The 20,064-nt window shown below is 40.6% G+C and overlaps 1 protein-coding gene across 1 annotated transcript in view; it reads right to left on the bottom strand.

The window, feature by feature from the left end:
• Positions 1-20,064, bottom strand: part of SHOC2 (SHOC2, leucine rich repeat scaffold protein) — a 54,757-nt gene that overhangs the window by 3,375 nt on the left and 31,318 nt on the right. The window contains exons 3-7 of the mRNA XM_019502796.1: positions 11,881-12,011; positions 5,967-6,155; positions 3,836-3,958; positions 1,595-1,732; positions 989-1,106 (exon numbers count right to left, since the gene is read on the bottom strand). Coding sequence (XP_019358341.1) covers positions 989-1,106; positions 1,595-1,732; positions 3,836-3,958; positions 5,967-6,155; positions 11,881-12,011 — 699 coding nt within the window. The remainder of the gene's footprint in view (positions 1-988; positions 1,107-1,594; positions 1,733-3,835; positions 3,959-5,966; positions 6,156-11,880; positions 12,012-20,064) is intronic.

Below are 20,064 nucleotides of genomic sequence, written 5' to 3'. Positions count from 1 at the left end.
TCAGAAGGCGCTATTTCACAGTCAGGGCGGCTAGGGTCTGGAACCAACTTCCAAGGGAGGTGGTGCTGGCTCCTACCCTGGGGGGTTTTAAGAGGAGGTTAGATGAACACCTTGCTGGGTTCGTTTGACCCCAGTACTCTTTCCTGCCATGGCAGGGGGTCGGACTAGATGATCTTCTCAGGTCCCTTCCGACCCTAGAAACTATGAAACAGTTACAGAGGCTCAGCTGTAAAGTGGAATAATTTTAAAATGCTATTTATCCACACACACAGGAAGGCAGAAGGTAGAGCAGGGTGGCCCCCTTCAGGACTAACTGCTTCAGAGAGCCATGCACTGTCACAGACAACAATCTACTTTATCAGGTGCTAACACAGAGAAACATATTACTCCATTTTAGTTTTCCTCTGTAAAAACTGTTCATATACAGAATAACTAATCAGCAAAAAAAAAAGATGATTTCCTTCACTATAGTTTTATGAAACAGTTACGAGAAAACATGCTGCAGTGCTCTTCCCAAGACAGTTCTTCTGGCGATATGTTTTTCATGTGGAGAAACTTGGAAATGTTTCTTCTAGCATCTCTAAACCAATAACGGTGAATGCCAGAAAGGATACCAAATAGGGATAGGTCACTCTAGCGATAAATGATTCAATGCTCTCTCTCTACAGCATTGATTTCTGCCACTGTCAGAGACAGAATGATACGGAGCTAGACGGACCATTGGCCTGACCCAGTATGGCACTTATGTGCTTTGTGGACATATGAGATGCATATTATATGGTCTCTCTCAGGGCTCTAGGGCAGGGCACCTTTTAGGAACAGGAGGCTAAATTAACAGACTTTGGTCCAAAGGCAGACAACGTACGTCCCATCTTCACAGGCTGGATGAAATAAGTTGGTGGGCCACATGGGCTGCAGCCAGAGGTTGCCACCACCTGGCAATTATTGCTTTATCATACTGTATGTGAAAGCAGAAACAGCATCTTACCAATTTCTTCAGGAAGGTGTGTAAGAAGATTCTCTCCAAGCCCAAGATGCGTCAGATTGGTAAGGTGACCAATTCCTCTTGGAAGGGTGGTCAACTGATTATTAGTCAAAACTAGTTTCTGGAGGGGAAGTTTTTAAAAATACTAAATTAATACTACATGCTTTCAAACAGACAGAGAAATATCAGAAAATCTAGCCGGTAAAACAACAGCTTGCAGAAGAGGGAGCAATCCCTACCTCTTGACAAAGTTCAAAATTTCTGTTGAATGTTATTAAATATAGCAGTAAATATATACTTTTAGACCTACATTTCATCAAAAAAAATAACAGCTTTTTATAAACATTACTGAAATCTTGAGCTATTCCAGTAATGACTTTGTTATTTTATTCAATGTTATATGGTCTAACTGGATCACAGAATTAACCAAGATGATGGAAACAGTGGGAATAAAACTAAGAGTCCTGATAACTGATTGCCTACACTAATCTGAATCCCTTCCTTAAGCTTTCCTAGGAGTGATGAGTACAATCAGTTTAACAAAGAACTTTCAAATTGGCTTGGTATAAATGAAAGGGTTATACAATACATCTCAATTCATTGCTTTACCTGCAGATCCTTAAGGTAAGCTATTTCATTTGGCAAGGATTCCAGTTTGTTCTCCTCTAGATCCAATTCTCGCAGTTTCCGCAGATTTCCAATGCCATGGGGAAGTTTCCTTAGAAGATTGTTTGACAAGATAAGAACCTTAAGAAAAAAATGTGTTTTCAGTAACATAATAAAGCAAACAATAAAAGTCTCTCTTTACACTTTGGAACTACATGACATTCAGTGCAAAACCGGCACATGCTAAACCTATGGGAGTAAAAAATAAGGAAACAAAAATCAGCAATTAAAAAAAATATTCTACAAAGTTAAATTACTGAAATTTAAATTGACAAGAACAGATTGCAGATCAATGAAATTACCTGAAAAATGCACAAGACTACAGGAAAGATAAAAACAAAACAGAGCTAACAAGTGAAGAAAACCAGACCTACTACAAACTTCATTTTCTTTGCCTTCCCCACTGTCCTCTTTCTTGTTGTCCCCTCTGCTTTCCATACCCTCCCTGATCTACCAAGCCTCACCCCCTCCTCAAGTCCATCCACAAGTGGATTTTGAAAAGGGAGCCCTGAAACCTTGCATAACGAAGCACTTGGGAATTCTCTACACACATGCACTCATCTCTCAAGTGATCATTTATCAATCCCCTTCCCTAGTCTTCCTGGGGTTGCCACCACCTCCTATTTGTTCTAATTTCAGTTAGATGAAGCTCCTCTGGGCTAAAAAATCCATCTTTACCTATGCTTTCAAGTACCAGGGTCACCTATGATGCCGCATAAATAATTATATTATTCACAGTTTGCACTAATACACCACCTTTCACCCGGGGAGCTAAAAGATCCCTAAAAGCAATCAAGCCTCATACCACCATGAGGCAGGCAATTATGACATTTTACTAATGAGCAAACTGACATGCAACATTTAATTTTTAGTAGCTCCAAGTGTCCATGACACCATGTTAATTCAGTATGATCTGCAAGTGCTCAGAGCCCAGTGATCTAATCCCTAAGGAGCCCTCTGTTTTGCACTGCTGCAGAAACCTTCAGTTTTTGCATTAAAAACATTGCATAAAAAACTCTTTGTACCCACATCTTTATTTTAAGGGAAAATAAAGCTAATGGCCTTCCAGGCCTTAAAGATCTCTGGCTTGAGTAGCATGGCATTTCATTGTCCATTTTCCAGAAGTTGCTGATTTTGATATTATAAACAGAAAGATTCTTGAGTGAAAGAGAACTGGATCATTGAGTACACCCTACCTACATAAAATTTTAACCTCCCCGCAAACCACAGAAAATTATCAGCTGATTGGAAGGAAAGTTACAGCACAAACAGTTATACTGGAGCATCTTTAAACTTTAAGTGTGCCATTTATTATTGGCTCTATCAACAGATTCTTTTCAGTGACCTGCTGACGGTTTCAGAGTTCCCTTAACGTGCAGAACTACTTGCTCAAATGCCCTTCTGTCCCTTTCAGGCAATTAAACTCGTCTGTCTTTGCTCACCCTTACAGGGTTCCATCTGAGTGGGCGCGTCTACACATTCATTAATGCACCACAGTTGTTACACATTAAGTTTAGTACTTGGTTAACCAAGTACTAAATCCATGTGCAGCAAATCATGCTATTGTGCACTAGTGCCAGCGCATGGGATTTTAGTGATGCTTACTGCATAATAGCCTAATACTACTGCACAGTGGCGTGTTAGCATGGTTTCTGCCCAGCACACTACTGCAAAGTGTTACTAGGCTACTGAGCAGTTAGCGCCTTGTGTAGACGTTCCCAGTAAGAACAAAAGAGAAGGCTCATCTTAGTTCCTGGCATCTGCCTACATAATTTCCTGCCCAAAGAAGGTCCAAGAGAGTACCAAGTGTCCACCTTTATGGTTAAGGCTTGGTCCATATGGTTAAGGCTTATCCCTTCACTGGATTTTTTGGCTTCCTTTACTTCTATGCTGGAGCTTCTGAGCACTGAACCTAGTTTGATTTCATTTTATTTTCCATAACACTATACATATGGTTGGGAGGCATTTCTTTTTCAAAGCAAATAATACATGAGATGTGTACGCACAGCATTCAAGAGCACCAGACTCCAAAAAGGTTATTCAAGTAAGACCTAAGCATCTGAAATGTACACATACTTCTTTACATTTTTTTCATGGATTACCCAAAATAACATCACTTAAATCAGAAACAGAGAAAATTATTATCTGAAGATTTGGTTACTCAGATATTCACTATGTTCTCACCTCAAGGGAAACCAGCCCAGAGACATCCTCAGGAATTTTTGAGAGCTGATTAGTGGCTAAGTTCAGGTCTACCATACTAATCCAAGTTCCAAAGTCCAAAGGAAGAGAGGTCAGCTGATTGTCCTGTGATTGAAGACATGAAACATTTAGATTTTGCATTTGAAAAGCAGCCAGCTTGGAGAATGAATTAAAATGGAGCACTTACTTTAAATAAAAAAAATATATATATTTATTTTTACTTAAAATCTACAGGAAAAACTTTGATAAATATTAGAACATTTAAAAAAGAAGAATTCCAAAAATGTGATGAGCACCATCCAATCTTGAGATAGAGCTTTCTTTGCATTACCAACGTGACAAATGGAAAGGGCAGACTAGAAGGGCAAGAACTCTTGACATTTCAGTTGTCGCAGTTGTCTGACACGTTACTTTCTTCGAGAGAGTGTATACTTGGGTCCAATATGAACACTTTGGGCATGAATACCTGCCTTAAGGGGGAACTGGAAGAGAACAAAACAAAACTGACCCATATTGGGCACCGATGCTATTAATGACTCAGCAAAGTCAAGTACACTTAAATTGCTTTCTAAGAATCAGTGTTATTTATGGTTCAAGGCCTATGACCGGCAGCTGGAACACCAGGACCAGTCAGGGACTGAACCCGCGTTATAAAAACTCTACACCTGGTGTTTGCAAACAACAGATGCACCAGAACTGCTGATGCAGTACAAACATTGGGAATGAATCACAATCTCGAGTTACCCAGACTGCCTGAAATACGATTAGGTCCAAGCCACTGGATAGCGGGAATTCAAACTAACCAGTAGCCAGGCTGTTCAAACTATTGGTAAACAAATTAAAGACTGCCTGGTACCTTTACAGAAGAATAATTATCTACGTTAGAGACCAACAAACATTTCGCTAAGTGTTTAAACCTGACAACAGCCAACCTTAACTGCAGCTTTCACATGGCCTGATACTCTCTCCCCCCATGTGTATTTTCTGAAATAATTTTAAAAACGCAAATCAATTCAGTCTTCCACAGAAAACGTTTCTCCTTTCGTCTCATTCTCCTGCACTGCAACTACAAACAGAACGCCCTTTCCAAGGTAACACATCAAGACACCAACTTTAATAATTCAGTTATCTTCAAGATACCATTTTATCTGAAGTCAGCACGAATTTAAGCTAATGAAAATGGATCCAATATCCAAAGAAGAGTTATAGAGTTTTGGTAATAATATTAAAACCTCTAAAACACGTTCCAGCCAATGCCTCGAACCTTTAATGTTGCACTTCCATTTAAGTTTGTATTTCAGTCCGCAAGCTCTTTGAAGAAAAGACAGTTTGAAAGCTCCTATCTTTTCAACGCTGTCCAACTAGGAATAAACAACTTGCGTCATCTATCAACAAATGCGTTTTTTAAAATTACATCAAGAAATTGTTTGTCATGTCTAAGAAACATTGTTATCTCTGGCTGTACTTGGTCATACGTTAAAGCAATCCAACTGCTTCAGTGTTATTCAACTGTTCATACAGTCTATTTTCTGCATCTGTAACCTGTCTAGCAGTCTAGAAACAAAAATATGTCCTTAAATCAAACACATACAGCACCTAGCACAGTACACAGAAGGGGCAAAGTACTCCTATTTGTTCTCACTAGCTATATTCCCCACAACACAATCCCAATTTAGATCATTTTACAGAAAGCCCAAATTTATACAAAACCAAAAAGCCAATAATATTAGTAAATTCCATAATTTTCTATTCCACTGAAATGAACTATTGCCTTGTAGTATTCCGAGACTCAAACGTGTGTGCTTGGAAATATGAATCCGCAACTAATTTAATGCATGATGATTTTCATTTAACAAACTGAAGTCGAAGCTGCAGTTAACAGCAGAAAAAGGTTTAAAAATTAAAAAACATTTTACTTTCAATAATCTCGGCTTTTTTCTTTTAAGTCAGTAAAATATTTGGTAACGGATTTGTGCCTGCAATATGCAACTAAGGCAAAAGTGCCTTTCTTTAGGTCTTATATGTCTTCTGTTCTTTACGTAGTTGGAGTTCACAGAAATCAATTCAATCCTCTGGTCTGGATTTTAAAAACATTAGCATGACAGTGCCTCACCTTCATGTTCAGCTTGCTTAACACTTTCGCTCTAGAGAAAATTCCAAAGGGGATTTTATTGATGCGGTTGTGTTCCATGTTGAGAGAGTAGATTGTAGAGAATTGTGATGGACCACCCACAGGGTACGACTGGAAGCAATTCCTGGCTAGTGTTAAACTAGTCATCTTCACAAGACTGGATAAAAGTCCCTGTAGAAAATGAACACATGCACCCATTCAGCACATCTATTTACTCAAGTTTAGGATTTTACATTTAGTTGAACATGCATCCTTTCCCCACTAGGTCACTTTAAGAAACTTCCCCCACTACACCCCAAAAATAGAAGTGCTGTAATATTAGCTAGCCTTAAATTCAGTAAAAGCCCACCCAATTAATTTCTCTCTCTATCTCTAGGTGTTACCTTTATTTCTGTGCTCCCACACATAGGGCACATCTAAACAAGGTGCTTAATGTGCAGAAGACAAATTCTACTGCGCATTAGTGCAGCTGGCAAAAACCGTGCTAAAGTGCAGTAGGATTTAGTCTAATGAGCATTAATGTCACTTTAAAAGCATGCCTTTGTGCTAATGCGCAGTAGCGCTGATTACAGCGCATTAACTTAGTACCTATTATTACTAAAAAACAGGTCCTAAATTACTCCCTGTAGTATTACAGGTACCAAACTAAACTTAATGCGCAGTAACGCTGTTATTACAAGTGCTAAACCAAATGTGCCATAATTACAGCACATTAATGAACTTGTTGACATGCCCACATTGTACCAGTATACAAGAGGGCAACATACCAGCATTTGGAAACACAGCTATTATTTTTCTTTCCAAATGCTACTTCTGAAAAAAAGTAATGGTTTTATAACCTGTTGCTCAGTTTTCAGCAAACACTGATAGCTCTGTCTAGAGCAATCCAGAGAGTGGACAGCTAGAAAGCTCAGCCAAAAATACACCATGTCTAACCAGCATTTCCAGTACTAAATGAAGTGCAGCCTGTACTTCTGAACTGGGACAAGCTTCATGGCAATTGTGTAGGAAGTACAAAACTAATGGTGCTAAACTGTTGTATGTGGACTCAAGTAGACGGTAACCAATACACTGCTTTTCAATGTGTTATTATAGTAACACAGATGTGTATTTAAAAAAAGTCTATTTTATGAATAGACCTGACAACGCCAAATTCCCTTTACAGACTATTACAACTTCAGCCACTGCAGCCAGGCAAACAAGTATTTTAAAAGCATCTCACAGTTCAGGTAACACACACTAACCAAAACAGTCCAGAAGACATCACATTCACACACTCACCCACCCACTCGCACACCTCTGCCACCTTCCCTGCACCAGCCCCATATCTGCATTTCTCAGAAATGGGGGGGGGGAGGGGGGGGATCGTATTCCTGCCGTAAGTTTAACTATATTTGCCATTTTGTGACAAACAAAGAATAAAGAGATGCAAAAACAAAAAGCCAGCATTAAACTGGTTGCTGAGCTGCTAGTCAAACCCACTGCTCATCTTCTCATCTGCCTTTCTGGGCTTTCTTGCATGTAATTAGATTATAAGGCCGTCAGACAGAGACCGCAGGTTCTTACCGGGCAGTAAATTGCTAGGCGCCCACAGTTGGCACTACAGAAATAAATAGTGAATGCCATTCTACAGCTGAAATTTCATCTCTGCTTGTTATTATGCCAACCTTAAATTCAGCCCTATTTGCTTAATTATGGCAGGGATTAGACATTTATGAATGATATTACATATCATAAATATTGTAATAACTAGGCTCAGGACAGAAAAGCTGCAGTTTCACAAAAAACTTCAACCTCAAATTCAAATTTCTTCACTTTTGGGTCACAACTACATCACAGCTGCCATAAAATATGCCTCAATGGGCTTTACCCACAAGTGTTTTTCGGCTGCTAGAGAGAATTAAACTGCAACTTCATCTACTGCATGCTGTTGTGAGCCGATAAACTTGCAGACATTTGAACACGCACACACAAAAGACTTATCTCAGTCAAATCACTGTAACAATTTTCCCCAAAAAACTTAAACAATAGACCTTTACATTGCAGAGATATTAGTCATATTAAAATCTAATCATTATTTAACAGTCTTCTAGGAGGATATCCTCCTTTTAGCAAGTTTTATATGGTTGGAGTTCCTGGTTCTCAACTTTGCAGTAGTGCTCCGGGGTTGCCTAACACTTAAACCTTATTGTTTCAAACAGACCTTTGCATTTCAAATGCCACTTTTTATATCTATGACTATGCAAAGACATTAACAATAATAATATATATTATCTGGTGCAGTCTAAGAGTTCACAAGTAATTAACAATTAAAATGTTTTTGAAAGGAAAGAGGAAAGCTTAGTTACACATTAGACAAGAACAATGCATTCAATATTTATGGAAACTGTGGAACTTCTTTTCCTAAACCATCCTTTTACGATATAATATTTATTAGCTATTGTGTAATGAGTTCTGGCTACGTTTTGCAATTCAGCAATTTTCACTACAAACAGAGTTTCTTTATACTGTAGCCAAGGATGCTTAATTTTAAATGGATTACATTACCACATGAATACTTGAGCTGCCCCTTTGTACTTATGTGTAACTAACTGTCAGGTTAACCCCTATGGGTAAAGCAGAACTATGTCTAGGGAGTTTTGTGTTACAAGTCAGCTTACTTTAGAAGACGTAATCAGTTCTTTAGTGAATCACTTTTGTATCTGCAATCACAGGGCAGTTACTTCCATAAGAAGCCTGGGTGGAGTCGCTAAGCTTTGTTCTTAAAAGCAGCCAGGCTACTTTCTCTCAAAAGTGAACATAAGTCAGTTTTACCTCAATATTTATTCAATTCTGTTTCTAGTCAATCATTGCTGAACTTAAGATAATTACTCTGCAGAAAAGCAATTATTGTAGTTGGGTGCTTCTAAAGCTTCCCCAATTTATTTTCAGCTCTTTTGTTGTCTGTAAAGCCTCCCACTTCACTCATCCAATTGAGGTAGATTTTAATTATTTGATACAGGCAATTCAAGAGCAACATGTGGTTCTTTGTAGAACAAGTCCAAAAACTGAAATGATGTGGTGGTAACATTTAGACGAGGCTTTGAAATATAGTAGAATAAATTCTGTTCAGTGTATTCTGAAATCTTAAGCTCCAATCAGTTCTACAAGATGGGAGGGACTTTCCCCTAGAAAACATAAGGGAAAATCCTGAATCCAATTAGGTCTGTGGCAAAACTCCTTCCGTCTCCAACAGGATTCTCCTATAGTGAAGTATAAATGTGAATTGTAAAATGTGCTGTTTATACTTGTGCCATCATAGAAAGACTGCCATAACAGGGAAGAGTACCTTTGGGCATCGTCTGCCTAACCTAGCAAGGAGGGTTTTCAACTAGATTCCACAGGGGATGGTGGTAACAGAGAAAAAAATCCAGGGGCGGAAAGGACTGGAAGTAGCTGCTCAATCCTGGGAAAGGGCCAGAAAGTCAGAAGACAGCAACAAGAGATGCAAAAGAGAAACAAGTAGGTTAAAATGCAATATATGTCCAATGTATGTATACAAATGCAAGAAATATGGGGTGAAAAACCAAAATGAGCCAGAAGTCATAGCCCAGCGAAAAAGAACTATGAACTGATTGGTATCAAAGAGACTTGGCGGGACAGCTCTTACGCCTGAAACGTCAATGCTGGGAACTACAATTCATTTTGTAAGAACAGGGTTGGAAGAAAAAGTGATGGTGTCACCTTGTATGGCAAAAACATACACTTGTTCCCTGGTTCAGAAGGCGAAGACAGTATATCAAAATATTTGGGTGAAGCTATAAGATGAAAGATACAGCCACAATATAATTTTGGGGATTTATTGTAGGCCACCAAGTCAGGATGGAGAGGTGGATAAGGCACTTTTCAAGTAGATGACAAAACAATCCAAAAGTTATAAGATGGTACTGGTAAGAGACTTCAACTTGCTGGATGTCTGCTGGAAGAATAAGAGAGCCAGATATAAAATGTCAAGACAACCCTAACTTGTGTGGGGGACAACTTTTTGTTCCAGAAGGTTGAGGATACAACTAGCAAATCATCTATCTTGGATCATGTCCTGACCAATAGGGAAAAACTGGTGGAAAACAAACATGATGGGAAATTTGGGAGGAAGCAATTGCAATTTGATAGAATTCATGATCCTGAGACGGGGAAAGCACAAGGTCAGCAGGACTAAGATGCCAGGTTTCAAAAAGGCAGAATTCAACCCACACAAGGGGAGTTAATAGACATGGTACCATGGGAAGAAAGACTGAAGGATAAAGGCACCCAGGAGGGCTGGAAGCTTTTAAAGGGCACAATACTGGAAGCCCAACAAGAAACCATTCCCACACAATGAAAGCACATGAATGGTAGAAGACTAATGTGGCTTCTAGGATGTCTATGTTGTATTACAGGTATTTCCCATGCTTCTGGGCTTTGCTGGTTGCCCCATGGTGCCAGAAAAGAATGTTTTCCCCCTTCTATGACACAGTTTGTTCACTCTTTTTTCAACTTCCTCAGGACCACTGGGTGTTGGCAGCAGCCAAGGCTGGGGATACTGACTGGGAAGCATCAAAGCTGCTGCTGCGACTTAAACCCAGAGGTTCCTGGCTAGAGGGTCTTGCCCTTCTGTTCAGGGTCAGACTGACTGCCATATCTGGGATGAGGATGGGCTTTTATGCCATGGCCAGATTTGTAAGGACTGTCGGGGTTTCTGCTTTCCTCTGTACCAGGAGCTGCGGCCCTCTTCGTTGGATCTCTCAAGCTTATTATTTGCAACAGCAAGACACCAGCCACCATGGTCCCCCTGCTTTACCTGTGGCAGTTGAGGGTGTTATGCCATGTGGTTGTGTCAGGGTTTATGCTGTAGTTTTGTTAATAGGTTAAACAATGGATTTGCATAGGATGGTTTGGATATGGATGAATCTGCCTCATATGGGCAGCTTGATTGGATGGCCTCTGAAAGGCCCTTCCAGCCCTACTTTTCTACAAGTCTAAATAGAAGCAATATGCTTTGCCAAGGAAGCAAAGAAAACCCAAACAATCTGCTGATTTTAGAGTGAATTCACAAGTTGAGCGATTCTTACTCACACACTAAGCTTTAATTTAAAAAGTGGCTTCTAAACATTTGCCAGTGCAAAAAGCCATCATCACCATGAAATCCGATGGACTGCTGTCCTGTTATGTCAATCTGAGACATGGGAAGAGCAAAGGTGCAAACTAGCAGGGCTCTGCAAACCCCAGTCTAAGATTGTGCTCTGACCTCTTTGAATTGCCAATAACAATCTGTATCACAGGCAGAAAAAAATGGGATGTTTGTGGGTATTTCAGAGTAGAGAGAGTACTTAAGTTTACTGGAATCAGGCCTCATCTCTCTCACCAGCTCCAAACCACAAACTGAGCTGAAAAGTATTCTTTCTAGAGGGAAATTAGGTGCCAAATCCCTAGGAGCATCATGTTCCCTGCAAAGTCAAGTGCAGTGATGGTTAAGGAAACTAGCATATCCTATGACTGGGATGGGGCAGGAAAATAGTTGGACTGGCAGTTACTGGAGAAGCACAAAGCAGAAGAGTCGCTCCTTCCTAGCCCTGTGCACAATCCCAGGTCACCAAAGAAATGCTGATGAATTTTCTTTTTGCCACTGGGTGGTGTGTCGTCAAGAAAGACGTACTGCAGTGGTAAGGTAACACTGGTATAAGACTGCACTCGAGCCCGCATTACGAAGATGCTAAAGACAATTCTTTGCGTGCAGAACGAACAGGACATTCTTGCCTAAGCCGAGGCAAGAGACCAAAGTGAGCCTTCGGCACCTTTTTGTCTGCTTTATTCTGATGTCCTGAAACTGAAAAATTCCTGACCACATTCACCCCAACCTGCACCTCGTGCCTCTCACCTCTGGTAAAGTAGAAATGTTGTTGTTCTCCAAATTCAGTTCTTCAAGTTCACTGCATTTTGAAAACGACTTCGGAATTGACGACAGCCTATTGTACCTCAGGCCAAGACGACTTAAACTAGACAGGTTTCCTACAAATGTAAAACAACATTATTAAGACATAATTAGTTCAGTGGTTAAGCTCCAGGTCTGGGAGCTGCGTTGCATTTCTGATTCATCTGTTGACATGCTAGGCAAGAAATTTAATTTTTCCGTACCTCCCTCTTCCCATACATCAAATTAGAATACCATGCCCGTAAGAGGGATGGTAAGAGTTCACAGAGCAGCTTTACATGCAGCACAAGAGCAATTCTTCTGTAAGTTTTGCAATAGAGAGAGTGAAAAAATCAGCAAGCGCCGTATTTTTTTTAAAGTTTTCCCCCTGTTACAAGCAGTCAATATTTTGGGGGTTCATGGAACATCATGCATAAGTAGTTTCAGGAATTGGGTCTCTATTTACAGTTAATGTTAAGATTTACCATTCAGTATTTGGTACCTATTCATAGCTAATGTTACGCAGTGTTTAGTGTCTGGTATGCTGCCTGTGAGGTAGCTTCTATTGTGATGGCCAAATCTACTTTTTCTTCTTCTATTTGAATAGTGGTGTATAATCTTTTGGCCCTGGGCGCTAGATGCATAGCAGGGGGCCCACCTTTGGGCCAGATCAGGCCCTGGGGCTCAGTATCAACCCTCCCTGCCCCACATCCCAGGATTGGGTCTTGAGGACCTGGCACCTTCCCCCCCCAATGGGACTGGGTCCCCAGCAAAGCAGGGGCTGACAAAACTGGGTCTGGGGGACAGAGGTAGTAATGCCCTTTCCTAGCCCCCACACCAGGACTAGGCCCTGGGGCCCAGAGCCACCTTTGCCTAGCCCAGTGCACTGGGATCAGGCCTCACACACCTAGAGATATGGCAGCAGGCGAGCAAATTTCCATTCCCCTGCCACCAAATTTCTGGACACATGGGGAGCCCTGCAGGCCAGATGGCAGGCACTGCAGACCAGATCTAGTCCACGGGCTGGAGGCTGTGCACCCTTGTGTTAGATGGCTGTCATCAGGTATTTTCCGTCATATGTTGTGTCTGCTGCATTGTAGCCAGCAATGTCTCCTGGTTAATCTCTCTTAATTTAGTTGCATAAATAGGATCCCTTTTGGAGTAGGTTAGGTGAAGAAAATGGTTTCTCAGTTTGTTTAAGGTTCTCCAGCATAGTTGTGTTGCATATATGAAGTTGAATGTCTTAGCTAGAGGGCTGCAGATAATGAGTCCTTTGCAGATGTTGTCGTGTTTCTTCACAAGCTTAGAAAGATGTCGCTGTGTAATCTGGCAGCTTTTTTCCCCTTAAAGATTGTGCATTTTCCACCTGAATTGCCAGATTTCAGTATTTTACACATTTGGTAGTGTTGGAATGACACAAGAGTCATGATGGTGCAGGAATAATCCAAGAGGCAACTCTTGCACCATCACAGTTTAAAACATCACTCTGACACTACCAAACTATAACTGGAGATACTGAATTAGACTAAAATGATATAAACATTTCCTAAAAATAATTGGATTAGGACTGGCATGATAAACAGATGTACATCTGGGACCTGGAAGTTACATGCTTCCAAGTATTCAGTGGAAAAAATATGCAAGTAATCAGGTGCAAGAAAACGTACTTAAGTCATGCCTAGAGAGGCAAATGGGGTCTAAAAATTCCCAGCCATTGGGTACTTTAGTCTCCCAATAAGAAAAGCTGGGTAACACAAGGGACTTTGAGCTTCTACTTCTGACCAACCTGATTTTTAGTGCTAAGGCATCGGGCGTAAGATCAAATTTTGTTATTATACCTTTTTATTTTTTTCATATCCCTGTCTGCCCTCAGCATACGGTTACTGATTATTATGAAATCCCTTGTTTTCACAATAAGTCTTTTTGCTATTTCTTATAGCTTATTGTTGATGGTAAGTGTGATTTTCGGAGCACTTGACCTCATAGCCAGGCTTTCCCTACTGGGAAGAGGACCTATAATTTCATTGCACAGGCTGGAGTAAAGGTGGGATTCTGTAAGCTGGCAAAAGTCAATGCAAAAGGTCAGGAATCAGTGGCTGTTGAGCTGGTCAAACATCTATAGTTTTTAAAATTCTCCTCAGATTTCTTTTTTTCTCTGAACATTTGTCCACTTTTTTTCTTAAACATATTGAAGTAGTACATTAAAAATGTTCTTTAATAAAAGCTAGATTTTTAAAAAAGATCTAAACTGGCAATGTATAGCTTACGTGCATAAGAGGTGTATTTACTGGGTGAAATTCGTTGATTAATGTTATGTAGATTCTGTTCCAAATTAAATTAATAGTTATAGTTGTCTATCATAGTCTTAAGACCCACTAAGCTATGCATTTATTTTCTTTATAAATAAAATGTTTGAATCACATGCCTAGGTAGCACATTTTAACTACATTTATAGGAAGCCGCATGTAAGATGAATACCCCGTCAGAGGATATTAAGATGATCAAGGTTCAACTCTCTAGGAATGCATTAAAGCACAGGTTTTAAATTGCCCTTCTCAGAGCTGAGACAGCCTTTAAAGTCTAGTCTGTAAGGAAATGACAGGCAAACATCACACAAAATATAAGACATCAATCATTTTTTCTTCATTGATCAAACCTTTAGCTTTTGATAGATTCTGAGCCCAAGTCCATTAGGCACTTCAGCACAGACTAGAATATGAAGTAGCAGAACGAAGGATACATGGTGCCGACTGCTGCTTAGCAATATAAAATGTAGTTATGCCAGTAACAAGGCCGTGAAAACAGGGTGCATGTGTGTCTGTTCACAGGAACAATGTGATACTGAGAGCAAAAATGAATGTCAAAGCAGTTCCTGTCAGAGGGGCAGAATTTCACCATATTTCCTAGTAAATAATAATATATATTAGAAAACCCTTTAATAGAAATCACCAGACAGTGTAAAAGTAGAACGTCCCAAGCCACCTCCCCCCAAGTCTCATCTTTGCTTCTCTTTCCCTGTAATCTTTCTTCGTAGGGAAACGCACAAGCAAGTGAAGGCAGCAAGTAAAAAAAAATCCAGCAGAACACAGCAGGCCCAATACCTGTTCTGACTGCACAGCATCGCCACGCAAAGGTATTTCTGACACTAACAATACAGTCACTAGTTCAGGCTCATTAACTATAAAACAGTCGTTCTGCCAAGGAACACATGATTGGAAAGGATTTTTTAAGACGAGTCTGGTCCCCTGCTGCTACAGGCGACTGCATCATTACAGCCTTCTTCACAACCACTTTTAAGATGGCTGTTCCACTTTTTTGCTCCACTGCTCTTACCAGGAGGCCGTTCCAGACCCTTACTGCTGTAATAGTTGTGAACTTTCTTCAATTTTCTTAAATGTATTCACATGCATTTGTGCCAACACTGTCCATTCACTTAAATAGTTCTTCTAGCTCTCAGACTGCATTTTACTAAAAACTGAAGGCACCTATACACATGCAGAGAGGCTGCTCTGATGCACTGTAATTACAGCGTCAGAGGAGACATCATTAATTGAGTCTGCTGGAGTGTGGGAATTACTGTGCTCCAGGAGACTCCAGCATCATGTGCATCAGCGTCCCTGTGCTGAAAAGTGGCGGCAGCAGTGCTTTCACTAAAGCTCATTCAACAGCCTTTAGTGAAAGTGCCTCTATGGCCATTTTTCAGCACAGAAACACTGATACGTGCGACACTCCAGGCACTTTAATTGGAGCAGCTCTCAGAGCCCCCTCAAGAGCACGTCTATAAATGCCCTAAATGAACAAAGCTCTTTCAGTCTCTTAAACACAGGACCTTCATTCCCTTGATCATCCACTAGGATTTAATCTTTCTTAAATGTGGGTGAACAGAAATGTATACAGGTGAGATCCCACCAGTGCCTTTTAACCACACCACTATCACTTCTCTCTCTATCCTGGAAATCACTCACCTGGAAATATATTTGCCACTTTTACTGCCCAATAATATTAGCTGTTCATACTAATCCTGTGATCAAACCAGCATATCCATATCGCACTCATTTCCAAGAGATAAAACTACCCGCTTGTAGCAGAAACTGCTATTAGTCCTGAAGGGAATTCCTTGCATGCTGCAGTACTAAATTTCATCTAATGTCTATCATTTCAGTCCTGAAGAACATCCACTTCTGCCTTTACATTATAAGCTTCTCTGATAATGCCTCCTAATTGCCTCATCAGCAAATTTTATTAGTACATATCCTGCTTTTGTGCTAGCTGTATCAAGAGAAATCCAATGATATTAGTAGAAAACCAAAATATTGGTCTCCAAACCAGTCCTTGAGAAACTCCTTTTAGTAGCATTCTCCAGTCCAGTAGTTCCACTTTCAACCCAACCTGTTGTCGTCATCTCCCCTTTAAGTCAGTCCCTCTCAATTCTTTGCACTAATCTACTCTTTTCCAAATTAACTAATGATTTCCAACATGGCATGGTATCAACTGCTTTGCTGACGTCCAGCTAGATTACATCTGCTACAGTTCCTATGCCAAGCAAAGCAATTAGGCTTAACAGTCAGATGTGAACATGGTTGTACACATAGTACTGTTAGCACATTTTGTCTCATCTTCCATTTATATAATGGAATTGCGCGATAATTAACCATTTATTAATACTAATTCTTTCCTTCAAAATTTGTTCCAACACTCTGCCTACTACTCGGGTCAGACTAACAGACCTGTATTTGTCCCTCCTTCTTGAACACAGAGTACTATATTTACTATTCTTCAGCAATACACAATATGACCCCCAGCTACACAGATTTATTAGAAGCTTTTCCTACCAGACTTACAGTCTCATGTACCATCTCTTTCAGAATTTGGTGGTGGGATCACACCATTCCCTGCCACCCAACTGGAGAGCAGTGTGCAGTCTGAGTTTTCCTTCCACCTTCGTCGTGGTCATGGGGGTAAAGATGCAATATTCCATATTACCATCTTAAGGGAAAGTATTCCCCTGCAACAGTCTGACAGTTCTTTGGGTAAATGTGAGATCTTTTATTAGATCAACTAAATAGTTGGAAAAATTGTTCTTTGCAAGCTTTCAGGCACAACCACCCTTCTTCAAGCACAGGGAGAGTCTGCTGGTGTTGTGTGCGCTTTCCTGGGTGGAATGGAAGGCAACATGCAAAATGCAGGTCTGTGAAAAGGTAAATGTGCAGCAGTGAGGATCAGAGGGAATGGGAGATGATAAGTTTGAGACAGGTAGATGGGGTGGGGGGAAAGGGGAATGTTGACCTGGCGACAAAATGTAGCTGGTTAAAAACAGACAGGTTACCTGGGGTTATCAGATGGCAGGCAGGTTATAATGTGCCATAAATCCAATGTCTATATTTAGTTTCCCTCCCTATGTCCTTAAACCAATATGGCTACACCCAACAACCCTCTGCAACAGTCTGTTACTTTCAGTCCCAGCAGACAGATAAACTTAAAAGTCACAACTTAATTGCCATCCCCCCTGCTGCTTCGCTTCTATTTCTAAAATAAATTCAGAAGCAGAGCTACTGGAGTGAAAAGGCTGGATTTTCAGAGAAGATAAGTGTGCACAGCTTTCCCTAAAGCCAGCTGGATCCCTGGGTTCCAAAGTAAGCCACACTACTTCTCACAGAGGAGCACATGTAATCAATACAAGTACTATTTTAAAAACCTACATGGAAAAACATGAAAAAGTTCTACACGTGACACTGAAGTTATGTTACTGTAAGCAGAACTTTATTTTTAAATATATATTTTTTTTTATTGTGGACCATCTCAGGCAGCTCAAGCCCTATACAGACTAAATATCTACTGGCTTTACAAGCCGTAAAAAAATAGTAGACAAATGCAAATCCCTAAACCAGAACACCTTCATCCAATCAATCCAGTGGAGATCTGGGTTAATTACATCTGTGCACATGCATCTGCCAGTAGCTATTTGGTGAAGGCAAATAAGCTATTACTTGCTTCCCTAATGCCTGCTGACAGTGCAATGAGAGAGCTGCCTATGTGCAAGTTACTCTGGGATAGCCATAAACATGCCTGGTCCTGCTCCTACTATAATTTATGTTGGGTTTATGTACTAATGTACATTACATCAGGGTATAGCTTCATATACCCATGCAAGTAGTTAAAGAAACACTGGTTGCTGTTTTCTGATGATCCTCAAAAGGAGGGAAGGGCTAGAAGGCCTGCAGAAATGCAAGCCTGTACAAATAATGTATTTACTCAAATATAAGACAAGGCTTTTCTCTCCCGCAAGCAGCATGAGGGAAAAAGCTTCTCACCTTACATTCGCACACAAAAAAGCCTCATTAAATACACTGTCTACCATTAAACTGCTGCCAAAGCAGCATGTGCTCCCTAATGGAAACCAACTATGAAGCTGATTAAATGCAGCCATAACTAAGCATGACTAAAGCACACTGAAGGAACCTACCACAAAGATAGGTTTCGGGCAGCCCACCTGAGTAAGACACATGGTAGTGCCCACTGCACTCAGCCCCCCCATAGCACTGATTCTTTCCCAAGTCATGGTGAGCCACTAGACTGAATATATTTTGATTTTCTGTTCACTCCCACAGCTGAGCTGTGCCTTTCTTTTCCATTTCCAAGGATTCCCATTTCTTCACCAGCTTTAAATGTATGGCAAACATTATAAAGAGGGATCCCAAACAGTTCATCCAGAATCCCTCTGTTACCCTGATCTCAGTCTGAAGCATACGAATAGTGTGACCCCCCCCCCCACTCTCAACTGGACCAGGCTGCCCTGTGCCTCATCTCATATAAGTTTTTGGAGCATCCCAGAATCTGTGACAAGAACACCCGGTTCCTGTCATGAGTAGGGGAAAAATTAGTATATGGATCCTCTGTGGGACTTATCTAGAGTATACAAACATACTGAGCAGTGCTAAGCTATGGGTTTGCCATGGTTTGAAATGCTGTCAGCTTTGCTGGAGCCCAGCCCAATGACTGATAAGGTAAATAATGAGGGGCCGCAGGGGGAAGAAGTTGGGGGGTACCTGATTCCCTTACCTGATTCCATGAGATTTATTCTCCCTGTGATAGCAATGGGAAGGGGTCAAAAACAATGCAAACCTCCAATAAACAGATTCTATACCTGGAAAATTATAACATTTATAAATTTCCCATATGTCAAATCTAATTATTGGGGGCGTCATCTTATATTCCAGGTCATCTTATATTACCAACATGCAGGATGGCTACTTTATGTAATTCTCCAATTACCGATACATCATTTGATCCTGTCTGGGAGAGGAGGAACAAAATCTGGCCTACTGAGAATATTTCAAAACACTAGAGGCATGGTCTAGCACTCTGAGCAGCAAGAGCTGGGAACTCCTAAATGCAACTTTTAATTCTACCACCAACTCCCTGCAACGAATGCACAGACTTCCTCATCAACCTGCTTGCCTCCCTCCATCTGTTAGTATAAGCCACTGAGAGCTAACCTTTTTGGTAGGTGCGTAACAAATTAGCCCTGCACCCTCCCAAAGCGCCACCCCAATCCCCATCCCCTTCCCAATCTGCTACTCTGCTTTCTGTGCCATCCTATGCTCCCTACATGATCTGCTGCTCTGGTTTCTGCTCCCAGCCCTATCTGCCACTGTGCTACCTATCCTTTCCCTGGTTTGCCACATGTTACACACAGAGGCTCCCTGTGCCACTTGCGGTGAGTGTGTCACGGGCTGCCAACCCCCACTAAGTTGTTTGAAATTCTTAAATGAAGGGTATGGCAGAAGTGCAAAGTATATCATTAAATGGGAAAGAGTCACTCTGCACTATGCAGCTTAACGCACTAATGCAATGAAAGCACTCAGACCCACTTAAAAATCTGTTCACTAGAACCAAGTCATTTCGCTAAATAATTGCATTAAAATGCAAAGCTCTTCCTGTTTGCAAAGAAGGCCCATCTCTCCTCCCATTTCAAGGTTTTTATCTAAAACAATATACATTTGCTGCACACTATGGTCTGTATCACAAAAAGCCCTATATTAAACAAATATAGTTGGAACCACACCTTATATTCTGCAATTATTAAAGATACTTTATTTTCAATTCTGATTTGATTCAACTTACCATAAGGAGTTGCATTAGAACACACAT

The sequence above is a fragment of the Gavialis gangeticus genome, unplaced genomic scaffold (genome assembly GCF_001723915.1).
Source record: "Gavialis gangeticus isolate Ggan-Ray unplaced genomic scaffold, GavGan_comp1, whole genome shotgun sequence".
Classification (NCBI taxonomy): domain Eukaryota; kingdom Metazoa; phylum Chordata; order Crocodylia; family Gavialidae; genus Gavialis; species Gavialis gangeticus.
The sequence above is the reverse complement of the archived record's forward strand: the minus strand, read 5'-3'. Positions and strand labels throughout refer to the sequence as shown.